A 21,186-nucleotide genomic window follows, 5' to 3' on the forward strand; every position below is an offset into this window, starting at 1 on the left:
AGCCATTGTGCAGCATCATACGTGCTGCTGGACGGCGCTGTCTGTGCCTTAGCAGTGGGTGAAGCAGTCCCTGCACTTCAGGGTGAATGGGAAATTGAGACTCTGGAAGCCAATGACATGGGAGCATGGAGCCTCCTCCTAGCTTGTTTAATTTGATCTGTGTTGCTCATCTTTAATAATTTGTGACAGACCCAGACCAGTTAGGTGCAGGAGTCTGGTCCTGTTGGGATCCTGGAAGGACCTCCCCCAGCCTAAGGGGAGGAACCACAAAGTCTGGGATCTCAATTAATTACGGAGGACAACGAAAGATATAACAGGGACAGGAGTGAGGTCATAGGGCTAAACAAAGGAAACCTGACGGGGACACCAAGCAGAGAACCCCAGACAGCGCCCACTGCTCCTCAAAGGTGTCAAGGGAGCCAGCAGACATCGCTCAGAGGAACTCCACCTGGATTTGTGACGCATAAACATTTGTGTGCTGGAGGCTTTGCACAGCACACTGCCAGGGCAAGTGGCCACAGACAGAGGCATGGCAGGATGGGCTGGGGAGGTCTGGGAGAGTGCTCAGCAGATCAGTGCTGGGAAAAGCAGGGAGGATTTGAAAGATTAATGGGGTTTAAATGGAAGTGTTTGGAGAGGAGATAAGGCTGTTCTGATATAAAATAATATAAAACAATGGGAGCCAAGGAGGCACCGAGTCCATAATGAAGTCCACTTAGCGCATTACTCACCATAATGTGCCTTTTATTAAAGTCTATTGCAGCAGATGTCAGGCACCATGGCTGATAACCCAGGCGAGGGCGAAACAGAGCCATGGAGGCACGAGGGAGAGTTTAGAACATTTCTTCCCTTTCACATGTCTGTGTGAGAGCTTGTTCATTCAAGGGCTGCACCCGCAGGTAGAGTGACCAGATAGCAAGTGTGAAAAATCAGGACGGGGGTGGGGGGGTAATAGGAGCCTATATAGCAAAAAGCCCCAAATATCGGGACTGTCCGTGGTCACCCAACCCGCAGGAGAGGGCTGGTGCCACCAAGGCCCACATAGGGAAGGTCTGCTGAGATCCAAAGTGTAAAGAAAAGGCACAGGAACCCTGCTGTGCAGAAACAAGGCTGCATGGGTGGAACAGGAGCTGGGCTGGAGCCAAAAGAGAGATGAGAGCAGAGCACCTCGTTTTCTCACTGTCTCACTGCCCAAATTTTTGTTCTCCCACCCTCCACCAAATTTTTAGTTGTATAGGCTGTCAGCATCGTGCAAAGTCTACATGCCACGATAAACACCAGAAGCACATTGACTGGTTTGCTACTTCTTGCCCATGCTGCAATTTCAGATTGTAAATTATCAAGCTCGAATGGCAAAGTACAACTATACCAGTTATGACAAATTCAACTATTTTATTGACCATCTTGCTGTGAAACCTTGTGAGCAGTTCAAGGCCATCACAGCTCTAGGTCAGCTCTTAGTAAGAGTCTTGTTGCAAGCCTCCCTAGATGCAGCCGACACTCAGCCTGCTCCTTCTTTATTGCTCTCATCATGCACAGCGTATCTTTGCTACATTGTCTAGCTTTCCTAGGAAGGGCCAGAATACTGAGAAGACTTTCCTTTTTATGGACTTAAGCTCTTCTCCAAGTCCACGGATGAATCTCTCCATACTTGGAACTTAGAGGTTTCAAATAAGCCCACAGACATCAACAAGAAATTGCCTTCAACTATTGGGACACATGGCAGCATGCCCAATATGCCAGGTTGCACCTTTGCTGCTTTCAGGGATGGCTCAGAACAGTTTAGACTCCAGACAAACACAGTCTAGGCAGGATGGCTTCTGTCCCTTGTTGAGTTCCGGATTTACTCAGTTGGTGGAAAGATCCTTCCAAAGTGTGTGCAGGAGTTATGTTCAGCCAACCTCCTCCAACAGTCACCATAATTTTGGTTGTATCCCTCATGGGCTGGGGAGCACATCTAGGGACACTCACCATTCCCAGCAAATGTCTACCCAAGAGTCTCGTCTTCACATCAGCTTCCTGGAATTAAGAGCTGTCAGGAATCCCTGTATACACTTCTCCCCCCAACATCAGGGGCCAATCCATGAAAATCAAGTCAGACAACATAACCTGCATGTTTAACATATATCATCATCATGGGGAGGGAGGGAAATCCCCATCCCTCTGTGCCAAAGCAGTGAATCTCTGGAACTGGTGTAAATCAATCCTTAACTTCCAGGCATTCAAAACACTATGGCTGACAATCTTAGCAGGCATTTCTCCCAAGATTATGAGCAGCAACTTGACCCTCAGACTCTCAAACACGTGTTTCTAATTTGGAGGTTTCCAAAAGTGAACCTCTTTGCAGTTGCCACCAGCAGAAAGTTCAAGAAATTCTGCTTGAGAGCAGGTCTGGGTCATCAATTTTTGGAAATGCCTTTCTCATCCCTTGGAGGAAAAGTGTTTTCTATGTGTATCTACCCATATCCTCCTGCTGCTGCAGATACTGCTCAGAAGTCACCTGAAGTGGAGCCCCCATAAGGACACTATTCAAAGAAGAGGTTACTCACCTTGCACAGTAACTGAAATTCTTCGAGATGCCCCCACTTTGGGTGCTCTACTGCCTACCTTCCTTCCCCTCTGCTTTGGAGTCTCATCTTTGGGACTTCATAGTGGAGAAGGAACTGAGGATGGTGTGCCCACATAGCTCTATAGAAGGGAGAGCACATGCATAGTCCAAATAGGATCTGCTACTGAAAATCCCCAATCACCATGTGCACCACAAGTGGAGCACCGTAGGAGGGGACATCCTGAAGAACTCCAGTTACTGCACAAGATGAGCAACCTCTCCCTCTACATCGGACTGCCGCCTTTGTCTCTTTCTCTCTCCCTCCCTCCCTTCCCCTCTCCATCTCTCTTAAGCATCCACACTGCTGTTCCGGATTCCTTTCCTGCATGGGCTCCTTTCTCAGGGAAGTGAGTTGGAGTTGTGAGCCTGTCTGTGCCTCCAGAGTCCAGGTCCCCATCGGGTTCCAGGAACCCCAGGACCTGCAGGGCTTTCAAACAAAGATTCCTGGGTGCCCCCAGAGAGCTCTGCCTGTGGGAGTGGGGCATAGTGGGCTGGAGTGCCAGGTAGTGACATAAATATCCATCGTTGTTTGGTTTTCCTGTCCTGTTAGATGGTTTATTCTCCAGAGGAGACCAGCCTGTGAGTCACATGGATTAAAAGGGACAGAGCTGGGGGATTGGGGTGATTGACAGGGGATCGGAGTGCCCCAAGGGTTGGTCCTGGGGCCAGTTTTGTTCAATATCTTCATTAATGATCTGGAGGATGGCGTGGATTGCACTCTCAGCAAATTTGCGGATGACACTAAACTGGGAGGAGTGATAGATACTCTGGAGGGTAGGGATAGGATACAGAGGGACCTAGACAGATTAAAGGATTGGGCTAAAAGAAATCTGATGAGGTTCAACAAGGACAATTGCAGAGTTCTGCGCTTAGGATGGAAGAATCCCATGCACTGCTACAGATTAGGGACCAAGTGGCTAGGCAGCAGTTCTGCAGAAAAGGACCTAGGGATTACAGTAAATGAGAAGCTGCATATGAGTCAACAGTGTGCCCTCGTTGCCAAGAATGCTAACGGCATTTTGGGCTCTATAAGTAGGAGCATTGCCAGCAGGTCGAGGGACGTGATCATTCCCCTCTATTCAGTATTGGTGAGGCCACATCTGGAGTACTGTGTCCAGTTTTGAACCTCACACTACAAGAAGGATGTGGAAAAATTGGAAAGAGTCCAGGGGAGGGCAACAAAAATGATTAGGGGGCTGGAGCACATGACTTTTGAGGAGAGGCTGAGGGAACTGGGATTGTTTAGCCTGCAGAAGAGAAGAATGAGGCGGGATTTGATAGCTGCTTTCAACTACCTGAAAGGGGGTTCCAAAGAGGATGGATCTAGACTGTTCTCAGTGGCGGCAGATGACAGAACAAGGAGTAATGGTCTCAAGTTGCAGTGGGGGAGGTTTAGGTTGGATATTAGGAAAAACTTTTTCCCTAGGAGGGTGGTGAAGCACTGGAATGGGTTACCTAGGGAGGTGGTGGAATCTCCTTCCTTAGAGGTTTTTAAGGCCCCGCTTGCCAAAGCCCTGGCTGGGATGATTTAGTTGGGATTGGTCCTGCTTTGAGCAGGGGGTTGGACTAGATACCTCCTGAGGTCCCTTCCAACCCTGATAGTCTGTGATTCTATGTAGGGGGATGGGACAGGGCTGACAGGATGAGGCAAGGGAGTTTGGGGTCATGTGGGGTGGAATATAGGGGGATGAAGCCACGGAGATTGGGATGAGGTCGGATGGGATGTAGGGGGACAGGATGGGGATGAGGGCAGGGCGATAGGGCTGATGGGGGGTGAGATGTAGGGGGTGGGACAGGCTGGAGGGATTGGGATGATATTGGGGAATATGACAGGGTGGGAGTGGAGCAGAACAGGACAGATCCAGGCTGGGAAGAATGGGGTGGGACAGAAGAGGACAGGGTCAAGCGGAATGGGAGACAGGCTAGATGGGGAGACAGGGTGGGGTTGCCTTGCTCCCCCCCTCCCAGGGGCCTCATTGCTCCCATGGCCCCTCCCCTCCAGGGATTTCTGCTGAGCTCACAGCCCTGGGTCTTCTCAACACCCTTCCCTTTAGGCCCCAGTGCTGCCCAGCCCCATCTCCCCTCCTCTCCCTGTGTCTCCCAAAGGCTCCATGGGGTGAGATCTGGGGAACATCTGTCCCAGGGTGGCTGGGCCTGCTCCATGCTCACTGCCCCCAGCATCTCTGACCCTGTCTAGTCTCTCTTGATAACCCTGGAATTGCCTTCCTGCCTGGTTCAGGGAGAGGTATCAGGCCAGGACCCATCACTGTTCCCAGAGTCACCCAGAGTGGTTTGGAGAATCTCCAGCTCCCCCCAAGCAGTGAGAATGTCCCTGGGGAGAGAGGGCACATGGTGCTGGTGGCAGAATGGTGAACTTTGTGCAGCATTTGGCATTTCAAGCTCTGAGACTGAAGGATAAAAACGGCTCCTTCGATAGCACATTGGGTCTGTGACTCCTCTAGTGTGAAGCTGGTAAATTCCAGCAACTGAGCTCACTGAGCCGCAGGTAAATTCTGCCAGGCAGCACAGCAGGACAAGAATCCCGAGGCCTGACTTGCGGCTGGCAGCACACTCCCTCCCGTAGATGGGGATGGAACCTTGATTTCCAGTTCCTCTCTGGCTCTGATCCACAGGCCACACTCTATGCCATCACCAAGGCCTGACTCCCATTCACTTACTCTATCCGCTTCCTCTTCGCACAGCTCCCAGCCCCCTGCTTCCCACAAGGGAATGGGCAAAGCCGTTCCCAGCCCCATGCGATTCCCACACATAGACCCGACTCATCATCTCATGCACAGGCTCTTTGCATGGGGCCTTGGGGCTGCTGCAGCTCCAATGGTGTGTAATGTCAGGTGCTGTCCTGAGCCATCCTGCTGCACCTATGGCCACAGAATGAGTCAAGGACAGTGGAACTGCCTGGCCCAGCAATTCCTGCGCCACTTGCGTTAAACGAGAGCCTTAGCTACAACCATATGCTCTTCATCTCTCCCCTTCTACATTCCCCATCTCTCCCGCCACATCCCCTATGTCTCCTCCGCCTCTGCAATCTCAGTCTGTGTCCCCACCATGCTAATCTTTTCCCCTGCAGTGCCTCTCTCCCCCAGGTGTGCTTCCTTATCTCATCTGATTAGTCAGGTTGGAGGATGGAAATACAGAGGCTGTGGGCATTGGGTGGATTTCTACTTTTCCTAAGGCTGCAGGATCTTTTTTTGTGCTCAGATGCTGAGGGTCCCAGAACTGCAGGGTAGCACCATATGATAAGGCTCTCTTAGCTGTTCGTATAGTCCGGAGCTGTTCCGGGGTCTCAAGGCTCCTGCAGGTACCTTCCCCGGGCCATGAACATGAAGGTTTTGCTGGCTTTTTTACTTCCCCCTTTACCAGACACTGTGAATAATTGCAAAATTGTGCTAAAAAATTGATTCTTAACACTTCTCAGTGGAATGGTGAGCAGCTCAGAGTGTCTGCAGAGCTAGGGTGCAAGTGCCTGGGACCATGGCTGTGTCCAGATAACTCCAGCTCACCAGCTAAATCCAGCCATGAAGGGTTGAGGGGTGGGGCAGCCCCTAGGGTTTGATTACTATGGAGGTTGGGGCTAGCTGCCCCCAGGGTGTTATGGGCTGGAGGCAGGAAAGACTGTCTAGGTTATTATGGGATGGAGGCTGGGCTTATCCCTGTTGTACAGTTCATTTAGTGTCCCCCCCACACACACACAACTTCTTCCACCCCACCCCCATCCACTGTCTTTTCTGGGCTTGCTCACCTCTCCCTTGAGGATTTCCCATCCATCCGCATAGCTCTCCTGCACACTAGGATTAACCTCCCCAGCCCTGCTTTAGGGTGTCAGGGGTGAGGGAAGCTACTTCTACCCTAACTGTGGTGCACGAACCTTCCTGTTGGATTCCCCTAGGTCCCAGAGCCCATGGGGACAAGGTGTGGAGGGAAAAGGAGGGGGTGAATTATACATGGGCAAAAATTTTCTTTAATCATCAATTTTTCTGCATTAGAATGTGACATGCTAATCCGCTGTGAGGCATCTAATCTTGGGGATAAAGAGCCGGATAACACAAGCCACGCTCAGCTCGGCCAGTGAAGGGAACAGATGCAAGGTGGCAGGATCTGATAAGAGGGAGACTGGAGCTGGGAAGGTGAGGTGTAGGTGGCAAGAGAAGATTAGTCCAGGCACTGATCAGAGCTGCGTGGGTGATCCCGCCTTGCCCCCGCATCCCCAAGCTGGCGTTAGAGGGCGAGTCAGGGAGCAGCATCCATGCAGCTTTGATGGGAGGGAGGGGTCAGGAATGTGCTGTAGAGCAACTCTACATTTGTGCTAGGACATATCTTTAACTCGAGTTCTGGGCTCACACCATCCTGGGAACAGAAGGGCTTCCATTCCCTGTATGGATCTGGGGCTCCCCCTGCTGTGTATTATTGTTCCAGCTCTGAACCCCAGTTATACCCGAGAGGCGCCAGACTCTAGATTTAAACCTGATCCCTATGGGGAGTTATGGACCACACTCCCAACATGTCATGGTGTGACCCCCTGGTCTGAACGGGAGATCACTTAACTCACCTGCAGTCCAGTTGTGCGGAGCTGCCCAAGCTGTCAGATGTGGGAAGGAGACCATGTCAATTGGCCTCCCCATACTATGTCCCCCCAGCATGCACCCCAGAGAGGTCTCTGCTGTCAGGGAATGTGATGGTTCGACTAGAGTGTGGAACCGCTGCTGGGGAGCACGAGCACCGTGAGCTGGGCATGCGGATGAGCAAGAGCAACTCTAACCAGGCTCACTGAGGGGATGAGAGATATTTTGTGTGTGAGGGTGAGTGAGAAAGAGAGAGAACGAGTGCTGGACTCGTTGTTCAGTTTCTCAGACAGCCCCAAGTGAAATGATGAACTGGGCTGAGACATCCACCCACTTTCTAGCTGAGCAGCCCCTGCTGCTCCACTGTGCATTCCCATCTCTCACCCAGGCACAAGCATCCCTGTGCTGCAGCATTAGCAAAGCAGCTTCCAGGGGTGCAGCTGGGGCCAACTGGCACGTGCTGGTTTTCTTCTCAGCGATGCTGACGGTGGGCACTGGGATGCAGCACCTTGGGTCAGGCAGGGGCACTTGGCTGGCTTACAAACTGGCCATCGTACTTTTTCCCCTTGGGATGCAAGTTTAAATTCAGGTCACTAGTGCCCAAAACCATTTGGTGGTGTGAAATGAGTGAGCCATTCTCAGCTCAATTCCTACGACATGGGTTTCCATGTCAGGAAACCACTGATTGGCTTCTCATTAGCCAAGGACTGAACAGAGACTGAATTCCCCTCCTGTCCCAAGGCAGGGAAGGGGCTCTAGTATAATTTCACTGTACAGTGGAGGAGTGTGTCCTGTCTCTCACTGTGGGCAGATACTTTTACTCTTCAGAGTCGCTTGTTTCCTTCCTAATCTCAGTGTGGGGAGCACGAGGTGTGAGGGGTCCCACCTGACATGGGGCTACTAACCAACCAAAGAGGTCTTGGCAGTAGTAGAGGCACAGTAGATTCCCTCCACCCTTCCCTACACCTTTAACTCCATGGCTGGGATCTGACACAGGGATTCCCACTGGTTTCCTAACTGCACGGCAGAGCGTCCTGTGTGTATCAGCCCAGAACTCGGTTCTGCCAGCCGGAGGGGCCCAGCCCAACCCCAGCCCAGCATACCCCTCTCCTGGCAGACAGAAGTGAGGTGCTGCCATCTTGTGGCCTCCAGAGGAACAGGTACCCAATGGGAGGAAGTCCAGAAGGAGGAGGGTAGTGGGGCAGCCCCAGGCCCCTTGATCTGTGCTGAGCTGTGACCTTCAGACCTGGAGCTGAACTCTCCCAGAGGCCAGGCTGGACCTGAGCACGCTGCCCCCTCAGGGGGATCAGGCTGGACTTGTCTCGGAGGGCTATGAAGAGGATTCTGAATTGAGGCTGCTGGACACAGACAGGCCCCATGGTTCTCCCTGATGCTGCCTAGGCGGTCACAGCCTATCAGCATGGGAGGGGCTCCTGGCAGCACTGCACTGGCCCCTCCCTAGTCGGGACAGAAAATAACAGTGGGCTGGGAGGACCCTAGTGCCTGGAAATCTAGCAGCTCTGGCTCCTCCCCAGACCCCTGCTCCAGACCTGACCAAGTGGGTCAGATGTGTCAGAGGAAAATGTAAGGAACCCCCTCATGGAGAATTATAACCTGCCCTAGAGAGTGGAGGGAATTCACCTCCAGACCCATGGGGCTGTTGGTGGCCCTATACACTGCTGGAGAAAAGTCCCTTGTCCAATCTCCCCATCCTTTCTGCAGTGGGGTGACCAGAACTGAGCACAATATTCTGATGGGGGGCCATTGCATTCTCCAATGGCAGCTAGATACGCTCCACATCATCCCCATCTCATTCCTTAAAACAGCCCAATGTTTGGTTTGCTTTCCTGACTGCAAGCGTTGTCTGGGGAGGGAAGGGCTCCCTTCAGGGACAAACTTAGTGGATTTTGAAAGCGTCTATAAAATCTGGGGACAGGAACAACTTGTTCCTTTCCCCTCCCTGTCAGGCTGTTTACAGGAAAACAAAATAAGTGTCTCCAGAGTAACTTTCATGTGACGTGTCAGGTACTGAGCGCCAGGTGACGTGTTGAATTGGGTACTGGTCTCTGTGTGACGTATCATGTTGTGTCATGTCCGTGTGATGTGTGAAGTACTGGGCTCCGTGTGACATGTCGAGTCAGGTACTGGGCTCCATGTGATGTGTTGAATAGGGTACCGGGCTCCATGTAACATTTTGGGTACTGAGTTTCATGTGATGTGATGTGTCGTGTTGGATACTCGGCTCCATGTTTCTGTGCAACATGTCATCTCTCATACTGGGCTCCATGCCATGTGTCATGTGTGGTACTGGGCTCTGTGTGACATGGCATGTTGGGTATTGGGCTCTGTGTGACATGTCGGGCACCAGGCTCCGAGTCTGGCAGCTCTTAAGCAAATAATAAGTCATAACAACAATAAATTACATTGTAGGACCTTTCACCCCAAAGAAGTATCTACCTATCTGTCTATCTAATCTTGAACTCCTGTGTGTGTGTGTGTGTGTGTGTGTGTGTGTGTGTGTGTGTGTGTGTGTGTGTGTGTGTGTGTGTGTGTGTGAAAAATATATATATATAAATGCGACTGTATATTTACATACATGCAGTGAGGAACTGTTGTAGCCACCTCTGGTTTGGAGCGTATTGGCTGTTTCACAGCCTCACGGCAGTTTTAGGATGGGACATGAAAGAGAATCAATAAATTTGTTAATCTTTAAGGTGCCACAAGTACTCCTGTTTTTTTTGCGGATACAGACTAACACGGCTGCTACTCTGAAACCTGTCAGATCTGCCTGACATTGATGTTGGGGAGGCTACGGAGGGCAAATGTAATTGCCAGTGCTGGAATATAACCAGTGTCTCCCCAGCCCCTGGTTAGGGTCAGATCAGAGGTCTCAGTCTAGGGATAAGTGGAGCCTGCTGTGTTCTGAACTGTGCCTCTTCCCCTTCCCCTTCCCTGGGGCTGTCCTTCTGATGCACACTCCAGGCTGTTCTCTGCTAGAGCCCAGGGTGGTGTGGCCTCCTGAGAAGGCAGGACTCCATGGACTCCTGGTGTCACTGTGCTGCCCCATCAGATATTCATTCCCTGGATTCCACTCCTGATTACTCTGGACAGCTGTTCACTTGAATCCTGATCGATTCCAGCTCCTCGGGGGGTTAAGAGAGACCAGCTGCTCCACACAACCGATTACTGGGAGCACACTCAGAGCATGCGGGGACCAGAGGCTGAACCCTCATACCCCATTACTGCTTATTTTAGCCAGGAAGCAGCCCTTCTCCCACCAGCCCCCACCTGAGCAGAAGCCAGGGAGCCTCTGCTTTCCCCTCCCCTCATCCTCGCTAAAGCTGCAGTGCTAGGAAGAAGGGTGAATATTATTAATCAGCAGCTCTCAAAAGGCCAGGAAGTGCATTAACCACTGGACATTGCGCCCAGTCCCCATCTCCAACCACTAGGCATCTCTTCCTTCCTGAGCTTCAGAGAGAACCCAGGAGGGCTGGCTCCCAGTCCCCTGCTCTAGCCACTGGATCTTGCTGTCTCTCTTAGCCCATTGGATCCTGGTGATGTTACCAAAGGGAGGAGGAGAGTATTTGATACTGGTTATTAAATGAATTGGTCTGGCTCTGAAAGGTGGTTCTCTGGTGTGTGATTGCTGCTTGAAGACGTGGGATAAGGTGGTGCTCGACAAGTTGTTTTCTACCCACCTTCTTGAGGATTGGTTTATTACTATGAATATCTCCGTCCAGGCTTTGATCTCTCCTGCAATTAAAGCATGAGAGGCTGTGAAATGTGCCATTGCCGCTGTCAGATCTGCACGTCCCACCAGCCCTGCGGAACCCTGTCTCTTGGACTCCAAGGAGGTGGCCGGGATCAGAGTTCCAGGGGAGTGGCAGCAGAGGAAGGCCTCATCCACTAGCCCTTTGTGGCTTCTAGCCAGAACCCTGCACATCTTGATGCATGAGACCATGGTCATGGCCAGGGCTGCAGGACAGAGCAAGGGGAAGAGCCTTCCGTTAGTCACTCTTTGTAGTAACAGGGTGAGGGGGATCTGCCCTACAGCTCACTGACCCAGAGCATGTCCATGCCCTTTTACAGCAGTGGGTGTAAGAGCTCCAGAGGCCCAACCTCAAGAGGCAGAGTGGGGGAAAGCAGATAGCACAGGGGTGGCCAACCTGTTGCTCCAGAGCCGCCTGCGGCTTTTCAGAGGTTAATATGCAGATCCTTGCATAAGTGCTGACTCCAGGGCTGGAGCTACAGGTGCCAACTTTCCACTGCTCAACCCCAGGCCCTGCCCCCACTCCACCCCTTACCCCAAGGCCCCCGCCCTTTCCCGCCCCCTCTCCTGAGCCTGCCACACCCTTGTTCGTCCCCCCCTCCAAGCGTGTGCTTGGGGCGGCATGCCGCGGGGGGCGGCCTGCCGGTCGCCAGGAGGGCAGCAGTCAGGCTGCCTTCGGCGGAACACCTGCGGGAGGTCTGCCGGTCCCACGGCTTCGGTGGCAATTCAGCAGCAGGTACGCCGAAGGCGCGGGACCGGCGGACCTCCCACAGGCACGCCGCCGAAAACCGACTGACTGCCGTGCTTGGGGCGGCAAAATACATAGAGCCGCCCCTGCCTCCATCCCAGAGCCTCCTGTACACTGTGAAATGGCTGATCGCGGTGGGCAGGAAGCACAGGGATGGAGGGAGAGGTACTGATCGGCAAGGCTGCCGGTGGGCAGGAGGTGCTGGGGTGGGGGGCTGATAGGGGCTGCTGATGTATTACTGTGGCTCTTTGGCAATGTACATTGGTAAATTCTGGCTTCTTCTCAGGCTCAGGTTGGCCATCCCTGAGGTAGCACATCCCCTGAGCATGGAGAAGCTCATCACAATCGCAGAGGTAGCTCAGAGCACATCATGGAGTTGGCCTAATGGGGAAAGCAGAAGTCTGGGAGCCAGGACTCCTGTGTTCTCTTCCCAACCTTGGGAGGACAGTGGGGTCTAACGATTAAAACAGGGGCCTGGGAGCCAGCACACTTGGGTCCTCATTCCAAATCAGCTGCTGACTCTGTGTAACCTTGGGCAAATCACTGCCTGCCCTTGTGCCTCAGTTTCCCAAAACTGAGTGAGTGGTGTTGTGATCCCTGGGCACATGGGGAAAGGTTGCAGCGCTGCTCAGGTTTGGCTTGTGGTCCTCCATCCCATTAGAAGGGCCACAGGGCCAACCCTAAGTGGGCATACTGGGCAGTGGGGTGGGCAGCACTGCTCCTCCTTGCTACTGGCTTGGGACCAACTCCTGCACCAGGACTTGGTCTGGCCTCTCCCCCTTCCTCTCAGGAAAGGGGATGACATTGCACCTGGAGGGGGCAGGCTGCAAGGTGGGGGTTGAGTGTGCCATGGACTCAGCAGACGAGGCAGTGGGGCCAGCAGCTGCAGCAGGGATTGGAGCTGCGTACCCTGGGGGAAATGTCTGGGGGCGCCCCTGGACAAGTGTGGCAGATCAGGAACAGGTCAAGCACCGTAGCTTTGGGGAGGTTTCCCTAGGCAAACATAGCTGGTGGCGTGCCCCAGTGCCTGGCCTGGTCTGCACAGAGCAGAGTGTATTCGGTCTGGGTGGCTCCAGAGCCCTGCTCTCCTCCCAGGCTCTCCCACCACTCACTCCTTGAGGGCTTGTTTCCTGTTCAGTCTCCCAGCAAGGCTGGGCATGAATTGAGCAGCTGCTGGGAGTTACCTCCCCATACTCCCACCCGAAGGGGAGAGAGAAACATCTTATTAACTCATGTTACTGATGGTCTCCGCTGCAGGGGGGATGGAGCCCAGCAGCTGGTGACATGCTAGCAACAGGATCATGTCAGAGCTGGGGCCAGGGACAGTTCTCGGTGGCTCTTGATCGTCATCGTGCTGGCAAAGAAGACAAAGCAGGCCGCATGACCAGAGCCACTGCAAGTCCTGGAGGGAGACATCATGACTGAAATCCCAGCTAGCTTGAGGAGGGGCGCGGCAGAGACGCAGGCCTGGCATGGACAGGAGAAGGGACCAAGATTCTCTTTCTAGGTGTGGGGCCTCTATGTCCCCTAATAACAAAAGTCTTTGCAATTCTTTACGCACCTCTGTCACATATACAGGGGGAACTGAGGCACAGAGAGACTAAGGGACTTGCCCAGGATCACACAGGGAATCTGTAGCAAAGAAAATAATTGAACCCAGATCTCCTGAGCCCCAGACTAGTGCTGCAACCACTGGACCATCCTCCCTCCTTGGGGCAGATAGTGGCTGGGTTAAGGAGGTGCCGTGGAGATTCATGGGCTCGATCCAGCTCCTTGCTGGCTGCTCAGTGACAAGCAATGCAAGTGTGTGCAGGTCATTGGAGCTCTTCACCTGAGGCTACTTCAGCCACAGATCCAGGCTCCCTTCCATCCTGGGGACCCAGGCCCCCAGGTTCCTCCCACCCACCCAAGGGGTCTGCAGGCCCCTTCCATCTGCCACCCTCCCTGGGGACTCTTGGTCCCAGGCTTCTCCCATCCACCCTAGGGACTCTAAGAAAGCCTGCAGGCTTCTCACGCCAGGCCCTGAGAACTGGAAGTCTGTTGCTAAAGGCAGAGATTCAGCCTTTTCAAGCTGAAGTTGAGGTACAAAAGCCTCCTCTGGTTCCCACACTTTGCTGCTTCTCTTCTGTCCCATCAGCTCCTGGAGCCTTTCAGAACCAGCATCCGCTCTGCGCGTTCCTAAGGCAGTAGCCGTCCTTGTACCGAGCTGTCCTGCTTCTTTCCTGGCCCCAAAGGACCCATGGGGGCTGGCTCAGTGATTCCCAGGATATGCCTCCTCCCCCCTCTCCCCCAGGGCACTGGCTCAGTGATCTGCACCTCAGAATGGAAGTGGCTCCAGAAGTGCAGACGCAGGTACTTGGCTGGCGCAGGCACTGGCTGGTGCAGCACCCAAGCTCTGCACTGGTTCTGTTTCCATGTCTATTTTTAACACTTCCCACGTGCCTCCCCCCTGCCCTCCCCAATGCCTTACCTGAAAAAGGGTAAAAATAATTATTGATAAGGGAAGAGCTGGAAGGATCCAGAGATCCAGCCTTCTGCAGCTTAAATTAGGAACTCAGATGCACGTGCAGCCCAAGGCTCATGGATAACACAGACTGGGGTTTGCAGCAACACCCTCCCCTGCAGGCCTTGCAACTCTTGCTACACAGGCCCTAGTAATTACCTGCTGCGCCACGTTGTACAGCACATGTGCACGTGCCCAGAACACACAGGCAGAAACAGTGCAACGCAGCACATCATAGATAATGGTATTGTCAGTGAACTGGTCTGGGGCATGTGATTCACGACAAGGATTCATGGGTCCTTAAATCTGGGCTGTGGCCCAGTGTGTGGATGTGGGCGGCAGCCTGGCATCATTTAGTTCCTGGCGGACGCATAGCTGAAAGAGGCCTTGGGAGCGGTTAGTTCAAGACAGAGCCCCTCACTGAGGGCCCAGTTCTGTGTGGCAGCCAGAGCCCTCCATTGCCTTCCCATGGGAGCCAAGGGTGCTCAGTACACCACAGAGCCAGGCCTCACAAGGTGGCTACACTTCAATAAAATGTACAGCTGGCCCCTGTCAGCTGATGTGGGCTGCAGGGCTCTACAATTACAACGTGGACCGTCTGGCTTGGGGCCCAGAGCCCGGGCTCCAGCCCAGTCCGAATGTCTATATTGCACCTTCGTAGCCCATGAGCCCAGTCAGCTGGTGCAGGCCAGCCAGGGGCATTTGAACTCAGTGTAGATACATTCAATGAGGCACTGCAATGGACACACTCTGGACCTAGCTTCGTCAGGATTCACCCAAGAGACAGACGCCGTTGAAGTGTCATCTCCCAGCTGACAAGTTGTGCCACGGTTAATGCAGGAGCTGACATTGCTCCCACCCCACCTGGAATGGGGACACTAATTAGGCAAGGGGGCACAGGCCCTGCCCTGCTGCCCTGCCTGGCTCGTTAGTGCTAAGAGCTTTTAATTGCTGGAACCTGCCTTCAGAATATTTCTGCCATAATGCCTGGCTAAGGTTTCCAGGGTCACCTTAGTGCTGCAGGCACTCGAGCAGGCTCGGGTGTCAGCGCGCCTCTTGTCTGGGGTAACCTGAGCCTAAGTGGTAAGTGAGCAAAGGGAGGGCAAGGGGATGGAGAAGGGTCAAAGAATAAATCAAGGCGTGTCGGAGGAGGGCCATGAAACCTGCCTCTGGCCCCGGCTGCAGCAAGGCCTGGGCTGAGAGCACCTTTTAGTAGACAGTAGAAGCCCTATGCAAAGTCTGAGGGACGTGAGTCACTAGGGCAAAGTCATCAGTGAAGTTCCCCTGGGGTGAGCTGGGCCTGTTGGGTCTAGCAGAAGAAGGTCGCTCACCCCCCTGCAGCGCCCGGTGGAATCAGTGGGGTGGGGCTGGCACTTGCCAGAGGAGAATTTGGCACATTGTGCTGGGATTGTGCCCAGTGCTTGAAAGGCACAGGACTGGGGACTGTGTGGGCTGGGCTCCCTGCAGGACCAGCTGACCCCCTTTTCTCTCTCCCTCAGTGTGCACAAGGGGAGTGGGGGCAGTAAATCCAGTGCTGCCCAAGGAAGCAGTAAATCTCTGTGAGTTGTTTAAGCTGAGTAAAAAGTCTGGTTTCTGGCTCCCACTGATGATGGAGTGCTTTCATTACAGCTTTGGCTCTTCCCGTCCTCTTAAGGGAGTCCTCCTTTCAATTATTTACAAGAAGAAGTATTAAATTCCCACCCCTGCCCTGTTTGCGGGTGTTGGATTGTTCCATCTTCTGCAGCACTCCTCCAACAGGCCTTTAAGGTGCTGTGCTGCTAAGGCATCAGTGTCTCGCTGTAACGAGCCCAGTGCTTTGGGCAAGGCGTGGCTGCTAGATAAAGAACATGCCCCACCCTGAGCAGACACCTACCTTTGGCATGGTAAAGCCCTTATCTCTGGTCTGTACTGAGCCCCAATTACTGTGGTGTCCACGTGCTGCACAGCCGGTAACAGATTTATTCTCGTGCTCCCTGGGGAGGCAGGGTCAGGCTATGGTACAGCTAGGGGAGTGGGGCACAGAGAGTCTATGGCAGAGCTGGGAATTGAACTTGGGTCTTCCTGACTTCCAGGCCAGTGCTGAGCCATCCTTTCTCCCCCCAACTTGTGCACACCCCCAGGCCACAATCCCAGGCTGGTAAGGAAAGGGAATGGGTTGCTAGTACCTCCTTTCCCATCTCTGCACCTTAGCAGCTATGCTTTGAGGAGAGAAATCCTGTCCTTGGGAGTGGGGCAAACTGGAACCTGGCTCAAAGCTACTCAGAGGACCATGCCCAGCCATTCTGGATCCCCCTATCTCCCCCTGCTGATCCCCTCTAGCACTGCCAGTGCCTGGTTAGGTCATCCCCAGGTAGGGCCTCCCCATGAGCAGTGGCTGCTGAATTGGCTCCAGCAATGGTGCAACCTGCTCAGGGTAAACAGGAGACAAGGGGGAATCCCCGCCACATGCATCACTGTGAACAGTGGGGAATCCTCACACCCATCACTGAGAACAGGGGAGCTGCCGAGTGCTGTGCTCTCTTGAGAATCTGGCCCTAGGCTAGTCCATGGCAGAGCTGAGCTAGAGCCCAGCTCCCACCTTCATGTTCTAAGTGTCACAGACGGGGAAAGTGAGGCACAGAAGAGACCTCTTGTTTCATAGACAGTGCTTGAGGGTGCAGCGCTCACACTCCTCTTAGCTGGAGCCCTGTTTGTAGATGAGCCCTTTCTTTGGCCCAGCTCAGAGAACGGCAGCACTGACCAGGTGCGTGTTCAGGTTATACCAGAGCCAAGGCTTCCATCGCCGTTCTCCCCCTTGCCACGGGGCTGGAGCTGAAAGCAGGACTGGGTTTCCGGGTCCAGTGGGTGTGCTGAGGACTTGGTCCTCTTACCCAGATGCTCAGAAGGGGAGGCAGCCCACGAGCAGTGAAGCCAGAGCTGTGTCCACTTTATGCTGAGTTGGCATCACCCAAAGGGCCAGTTTCCCGGCCTGCTCTCTCAGGCCTGCAAGTGCTGCCTGTTTAAACATTCTCTGTCCCTCTTGGGTTAGGAAGCAGCGACTGCGGTGCAAGAAATGGGCTGGAAATTACTCTGTGGCCACATCAGACTCCCCTTCTAATGGTCTGAGTGCAGGGAAGGCAAACCACAGGCGAGGCTCTGCATGGGGGGAGGCACTGCCATGAGGTAGGTTGCAGATCAGAATAAAAGGAGCTTCTTTCTAATGGTCTGTTGCAGCTTCCCTGGTGCCGGCTCTCCAGGCCCTGCTGCCACCCCCTTACAGCACAAGCTCCTCAGTCCTAGCAGCTCCAGCACTTTCTTCCCCATTCATTTTAGGATCCACTTTAAAATTGCCCTCCAAGACTCAGGCCAGCTGCCCCCTCGGCTCACCTAACAGCATCTTCTTCCTGCCCCACACCCTGAGACTGTAGCAGATTTGGGAAGCCCCTGTACACAGGGAAGGTCCAGGGCCTGGTTGAGATGGTCTGTGTCCTGCAAGGGCAGCAGAAATCCAGCTTCCCAGCACAAGGCTCCAACTTGATCGGTTTATGGCCAGAGGAATCTCTCCGGTATGAACCTCACACACTGTGGTTTGGGGTCTCTGGGTCCCGTATTCTCTGTAGTCTGAACTCCAGACATTGTGGTTTGGGCTTGGTGGGTCCCATATTCTCTCTGGCTCTGGACACTTTTTGATAAACAGTTGTGAGGTGTTAGAACAGGCTGAGACATGGGTTCAGGAAACAACCTGGCACTGGGAAGATGGAGCCTGGGTGCATCGGGCCCTCAGGGGCTGCCAGGCTGGACTGTGTCCCTCCCCCCAGCCCTCATCACCTCCGGCTCCAAGGACAGGGAATGCTGATCAATTATTCAGCAGGCCCGGTCTCTGCTGGCCGGGCTGCTTGCAGCACTGGGCTGTAGGCTCCGCGCTCACACATGCGCATACGATCGTCCGGAGCGCGCAGACACACAGGAGTGCTGCAACTCGGCTCAGAGCTCAGGGGATCGGGAGTTCCCAACTTGTTAGCAAATTGAGCAGCAAAGCTTTTGGAGCCAGCAACACTTTTCTTCTTTGCCCTGCCAGCCACAATCCAGACCAGGCTCCTCGTTGGGCTGGGTGGGAGCCCTGCAGAACTCCTGCTCACTCATCTTCCTCCCATCCCCTCCTTTCTCGCTTCTCCGATAATGCCTCATTTGTCCCTTTCTCTCCTCCAGTCTCTTCTCTCTTCCCTTTTTCTCTCCATGTCTCCACTTCTCCCTTTGCCACCCCCTGTCTCCATCTGGTCACTCTAATTTCCTCTCTCTCCCCGTCTCCTCCCTGCTTTTTTACTCAACTTTCCTCTCCTTCTGGCCTCCCTAGCTCTCTCTCCCACTCTCGTATCTTTCTTCCTTTGTCCCTCAAGAGGGTCAGACCAAAGCCCTTGAGGACCCCCCTGGCCAGCAGCGGAACAAGGAGGGGTGAGGAAGGGCAGGACCCCCCCTCCTGCAGGATGCCCATCCAGATATTCTGCACCATCTCCTTCTCCTCCAGCGAGGAGGGGCGTGGAGACAACGGGACTATGGGGAGAGGAGAAGACAGCGTGGACGAGTTCCTTTACGGTCAGGAGGAGGATGAAGAGGAGGAGGAGAGGACGGCCACTGACATTGTGGCTTTTGCCAGCAGCTGCACGCTGCACGGAGCCAGCCACATCTTCATGGAGGGCGGCTTCAGGGTGCGGCAGATGCTCTGGGCACTGGCCTTCCTGCTCTCCCTCTCCATGTTCCTCTACCAGGTGGCTGACCGCATCATCTACTACCTGGAGTACCACCATGTCACGCTGCTGGATGAGCAGAATAGCCCCAAGATGACCTTTCCAGCCATCACCTTCTGCAATATCAACCTCCTGCGGATTTCGCAGCTCAGCCAGGAGGACCTGCTCTACATTGCGCCCCTGATATCTGAGAACTTGACGGAGCCAGGCTTCCCCCTGGCCCAGCTCAGCCCCGAGGCCTTTGAGCAGCCCCTGAACATGTACAACTTCTACAACCGCACTTGCCACCAGCTGGAGGACATGCTACTGAACTGCAGCTACCAAGGGGCTAAGTGTGGGCCAGAGGACTTCTCCGTGGTGAGTAAGCCCCGTTCCTGCCAGGAGCTTTTGTCCCCCTCAGTAATGTGGGGAAGGACAAACCCAGCAGGGAGCCAAGGGGCCCCTCATAGCTGGGCAGCTTGGTCCCACAGCTGGTCTCTGGCCTTGGGCCTGTCCTGGCTAGACTGTTTGTCTCTCCGCTGTGCCAGTATGGCAGGGTCCACGTGGTGATAACAGCACTGGGCCCTGTTACCATGGGCACAGACAATGCCATTCTGGGGCCAGGCAGTGCTATTGGGCTCCAGCAGGAACCTTGCCACCTGGGGAACCTGAACAGACACAAGGATCTGGCTGAGTGGTGTTTGCAGAATGGTAATTGGGACCCACTATGTTTACAGGGCTCAAATATCCCAAGCTTGCTCTTTGCTTAATTTCCACCATTAAGGAGCTCATGCTCCACGCCGAGACCTGGTTCTCAGTGCAGTTGTTGCCCCATAAACAGCTCCCTGCAGCGTAGAGGACTGTTACAGCTGTTTTGCTCTTTCCCCTGCCTCTACTGGAGCCCATGTGCCTTTGCTGTAGCCCCTCACTGGGGACTGAGGTCCCATTCCCCCTCCACCACTACCAGTTCCATCAGGTCTGGTGAGGAGGAGGGACTGTCTGCCCCAGAGTGTGGGGTCTGCTGAGACAGATGTACTAGCTGCTAGGATGAGCATCTAGTTCTCAGCTCTGGCAGCCAAGGGCCCTGGCTCAGGTTGGCCCTTCATATGTCTCATGCCACTCCCTTGGTGCTGTGACTCGTGCCAGCTGGGCCCGCAGGCTCCCTGCATGGCAGGCAAACTGCTTGCTGTAATTAAAATGTTCCATGTGTAACAGGCAGAAATCATGACCTGAACTCACAGTAAATGGGTTGGAGAGGTGGGGGAGGGATGCAGGAGAAGTGAAGGCAGGGAGCGATTGTCAGCTGCCCGCCTGGGGTGAGTTCAATGACTGAAATGTTATTTCTCTTTATCAGCTGCCTGATGTCAGCTGGCAGGGAGGCAGCCCCGTAGAATGCCCCAGTGTTGATGCCCCAGAGGTAGCAGACAGGGAGCGCTGGATCCAAGGCCCTATTGGAGCAGGGCTGTTGATGTCCCAGGGGTGGCTGGCAGGGAACACCTTGTAGGGGGCCCTGTAGAAGTGGGGAGCCTATGCCCTGAGAATCACAACACTTACCATTTCCAAAGGCAGAAGTTCAGAAGGACCAGCTGGTATCGGAAGATACACAGAGCCCTTCCCCAGGGATTCCTGGGCCCATCCCCACAGGCTGGCGGGGACTGGAACCCACTCCCTGCCCTTCTCTCTATGGAGGAAGTGCCTACAGGGCTATTGCCTGTCATCTCTCTATAGGAGTGCCTTGGAGAAACATCTCCCTCCTCCCACCTTTCTATAGGCCGTCCATGGGGGATATGGCATCTCAGCCCCTCAGGCTCTCACTGCAATCAGGCTTCTTCCCATGGCTGCAGCATGGGGGCCGGGCTCCTTCAGCGCGTTCTTGTGCCAGTGCAGGTACAATCAGCAGTAATAGGCTAGGCCATGTCCAAACACAGTCAGTGGGGTGGATGAGATGCACTTTCTCATGCGCTCAGTCAGGGACAGTTGAATATTTCAGCGTATGGAAGCTGTCTTTGCATCAGCCTCGGGATCTCATGGGCGTCCAGCTCTGGGATGTGCTAAGATAGCCCCACCCACAGAGGGACTGGGAAACTGGAACTCAGTCCTGGAAAAAATCAGAGTATGTGAGTGTCTCTGCACCCCACTGCCCTCTGCTGGCTGGAATCAGAGCAGCTCAGCTGTGTCTCATAGTCCCTATGTTAATAACAGTGACTGGAGAGTCCCCTTTAGCTCGGGTGCCCAGGTGTGTGCTTTTAAAGAAGATCCTGAGATTCTATCCCTG

At 54.0% G+C, this 21,186-nt stretch overlaps 1 protein-coding gene across 3 annotated transcripts in view; it reads left to right on the forward strand.

The window, feature by feature from the left end:
• Window positions 1-21,186, forward strand: part of ASIC1 (acid sensing ion channel subunit 1) — a 99,196-nt gene that overhangs the window by 57,769 nt on the left and 20,241 nt on the right. Inside the window, exon 1 of one of the 3 annotated variants that reach the window (XM_044994800.1) lies at window positions 18,249-19,289. The exons of 1 other annotated variant lie outside the window; for it this stretch is intronic. In XM_044994800.1, the coding sequence (XP_044850735.1) occupies window positions 18,672-19,289 (618 nt within the window). In that variant the 5' untranslated portion in view covers window positions 18,249-18,671. Of the gene's footprint in view, window positions 1-18,248; window positions 19,290-21,186 lie in introns of those variants that run through there. One more of the 3 variants, XM_044994801.1, reaches the window with a different exon arrangement.

The sequence above is a fragment of the Mauremys mutica genome, chromosome 20 (genome assembly GCF_020497125.1).
Source record: "Mauremys mutica isolate MM-2020 ecotype Southern chromosome 20, ASM2049712v1, whole genome shotgun sequence".
Classification (NCBI taxonomy): domain Eukaryota; kingdom Metazoa; phylum Chordata; order Testudines; family Geoemydidae; genus Mauremys; species Mauremys mutica.